At 42.2% G+C, this 2,444-nt stretch overlaps 1 protein-coding gene across 1 annotated transcript; it reads right to left on the reverse strand.

The window, feature by feature from the left end:
• Positions 1-719: 719 nt before the first annotated feature.
• On the reverse strand, positions 720-1,625 carry LOC308294172 (mitochondrial carnitine/acylcarnitine carrier protein-like; the record flags this gene model as incomplete). The annotated part of the gene is made up of 1 exon (XM_080736896.1): positions 720-1,625. One exon carries the CDS (start codon positions 1,623-1,625, stop codon positions 720-722), a length of 906 nt encoding a protein of 301 aa, XP_080593022.1.
• Positions 1,626-2,444: the final 819 nt, after the last annotated feature.

The following is a 2,444-nucleotide window of genomic DNA, read 5'->3' on the forward strand; positions in this document are numbered from 1 at the left end:
CTCTCATGCGTTACGAGCTTATACTGTAGATGTGTCATTATCACTATTTGATGTACAAGAAAGTACAGTAACTAGGGATTAAGTGGTTTTAAGGGATTATAAGTGGATAATGGGCACTAAGGCATGCACACACACACTATTGGTTGCCCAAAACGTTGGTAAGATAACATTAACGTTACCGTTTGTAATCCTGTAAATGCAAGCCCACTTGTTGAATAACAAGAAATGACAGTCCTTTTATACTAGCTTGCGCCTTGGGGACTAGCCTTGTGGAGCAGTTTAGTGGCCTTGTGGACTCCACTGGGAACTGAATTTGTCCGTCTTACTCTTACCATTTATATTATAAGAATATAAATGGTAATATATAATAATATCTAATAATATATACATTCACACTTGTTCTCATGCTTTTTAGCCATATATGGTACAAAAGCAGGAGATTTTGGCAGGAGATTCTGACGTCATCGGCTGACTATCTGTAGACCAGCTTTGCAAGCTGGTAAAAACTCTATAGCCCCAAGGCAAGTAGCCTACATGTTTAGTTTGTAATTGGGGCTATAGAGTATGATGGTGTTGCATGTTTGTTAAAAGAGTACAAATGTACAAGCCAACAACGTGTTGCATGGTGATGCTTTGATAGTTTGTATATCTGTTTTAGGTTTTAACACTGTACTGTAGACAGGCGGACCAGCGGGAGTGACCTTCCTATTCCCAATCAGCTAGAGCTGCCAATTAAGTGCTGTCCAATTCAGGAACTTCATAGCAAATTCAAATCCTAAGAAGCAAGCTGCATTGGCCGGGAAAGCCCTGAGTATGACAGCAGGAAAGCCTTTATAAAGAGAGGCCACTCCCTCTTCCCTAATCAGCTCTCGTAGAACATCCCGGAAGCCATTTGGATACTTTCCCTCGGCAGCTGTCTGGAAACGAGATTTAAGAACGTCAGCTGGAGTTGCCACAGCCCAGTTAGTGGTCCCAGCCATTCCTCCTGCAAAGAGAATACTTGGAACACTGAGCTCATTGTGACTCTTTCCTGCCGGTGTGAGAATGTTCTTCAACCATTCATAGGTCAAAAAGTACGTCCCATTTCCTGGCACGTCTCGTATAAGTGTGAGAGCGGTGCCTCTGTAGATCCCTCTGACCCCACTCTTTCTGTACAGCTGTTTGACACAATCCATGGGACCTGCATATCGCACCTCTCCAGATGCTGCCTGGAACTGTAGAAGGCATTTGATACGTTCTCCGGGAGTAATGATTGGTGTGGTGAACACACCAGACAACATTCCTGCAGCAAAGAGCTGTGGGTTTGTGAGAATGTCATCAGGATTTTTCTGTTGTAATCTCTTTCCGAGGCCAAATCCAAAGAAACAAAAAGGACTACTTACTCCAATTATTGGGGCTGCCATACCTTTATATAGGACTTTCACGCCCTCTTTAGTGATTGTCTTTTGTAAGCAATCGATGGTTCCTGTATAAAAGGGGCTCTGCCCATGTTTAGCCATTGGCTGAGTCTGCAAACGTACTTTTATGGTATCTAGTGGAAATCCAATGAAGATCCGGCACACACCTCCGCACGCACCGGCTAAGAGAAAATCCACTGGACTTATTGGTTGTGGTTGCTTAGACATAACTTCTGTTCTTGTCATGTTGCCACTCTCAACTTTGTACCGTTTGCCGTAACTTTGGCAATACAAGGGAATAGAGACCAAGACTGTTGTATTTGGTGTTGCTAATTCTCTTGTTATTGCTGCTACTGTGTTGAGGAACCAAATTGTATTTGTATGTTGTTCATGTATAAGATGTTACAACTTTAAGGAACCAAAACCAAATAATACTTAGAATCGTGTACATATGTGAACCCCTCTAAGATGAAATACCTACTGTGACGCACATTTCTGCGTGGTGTGATTTTAAGCATATGTGTGTTGTATCTCGTGTAATGAAATATGTCGTCAGTCTTGCCCAAATATAGAGTTACAAACAGCTTTTGACTATAGGTGGTCGTGCTTAGAATGGGAACTGTTGCTATGAAAGGTGGTGCCATTACTGGGATGATGGAGGGGGTGCTGTTGCAAGCGATGCAGGAGGTGGCGATGCTGGGCTGGCTGGCTTAACCCAAACTTCAAATTAGGAGTCATTGACCAAGGATTCAAACAATGGGAACGAAAGGGCATGACAGTATGTACATTAATAGAGAATGGGCAGAGTTTTGATGATTTACGGACAACATATGATCTGGACAAACGTGAGTTTTTCTGATATCTACAGATAAGGGACTACTATGTAAAAGAGATTAAAACTGCTTCAATTAACCCACTAATCAAGATAATGGTTCAGGCCTACAATAATACAAAATGTAGAGTAATCTCAGCCCTTTATCAGGGACTGATGACAAGTAAGAAGGCCTCTCTATATGTTAAAGAGAAATGGGAAGCAGAACTTGGGGT

This window comes from Nannobrachium achirus (genome assembly GCF_963921795.1).
Source record: "Nannobrachium achirus genome assembly, chromosome: 11".
NCBI classification, from domain to species: Eukaryota; Metazoa; Chordata; class Actinopteri; order Myctophiformes; family Myctophidae; genus Nannobrachium; species Nannobrachium achirus.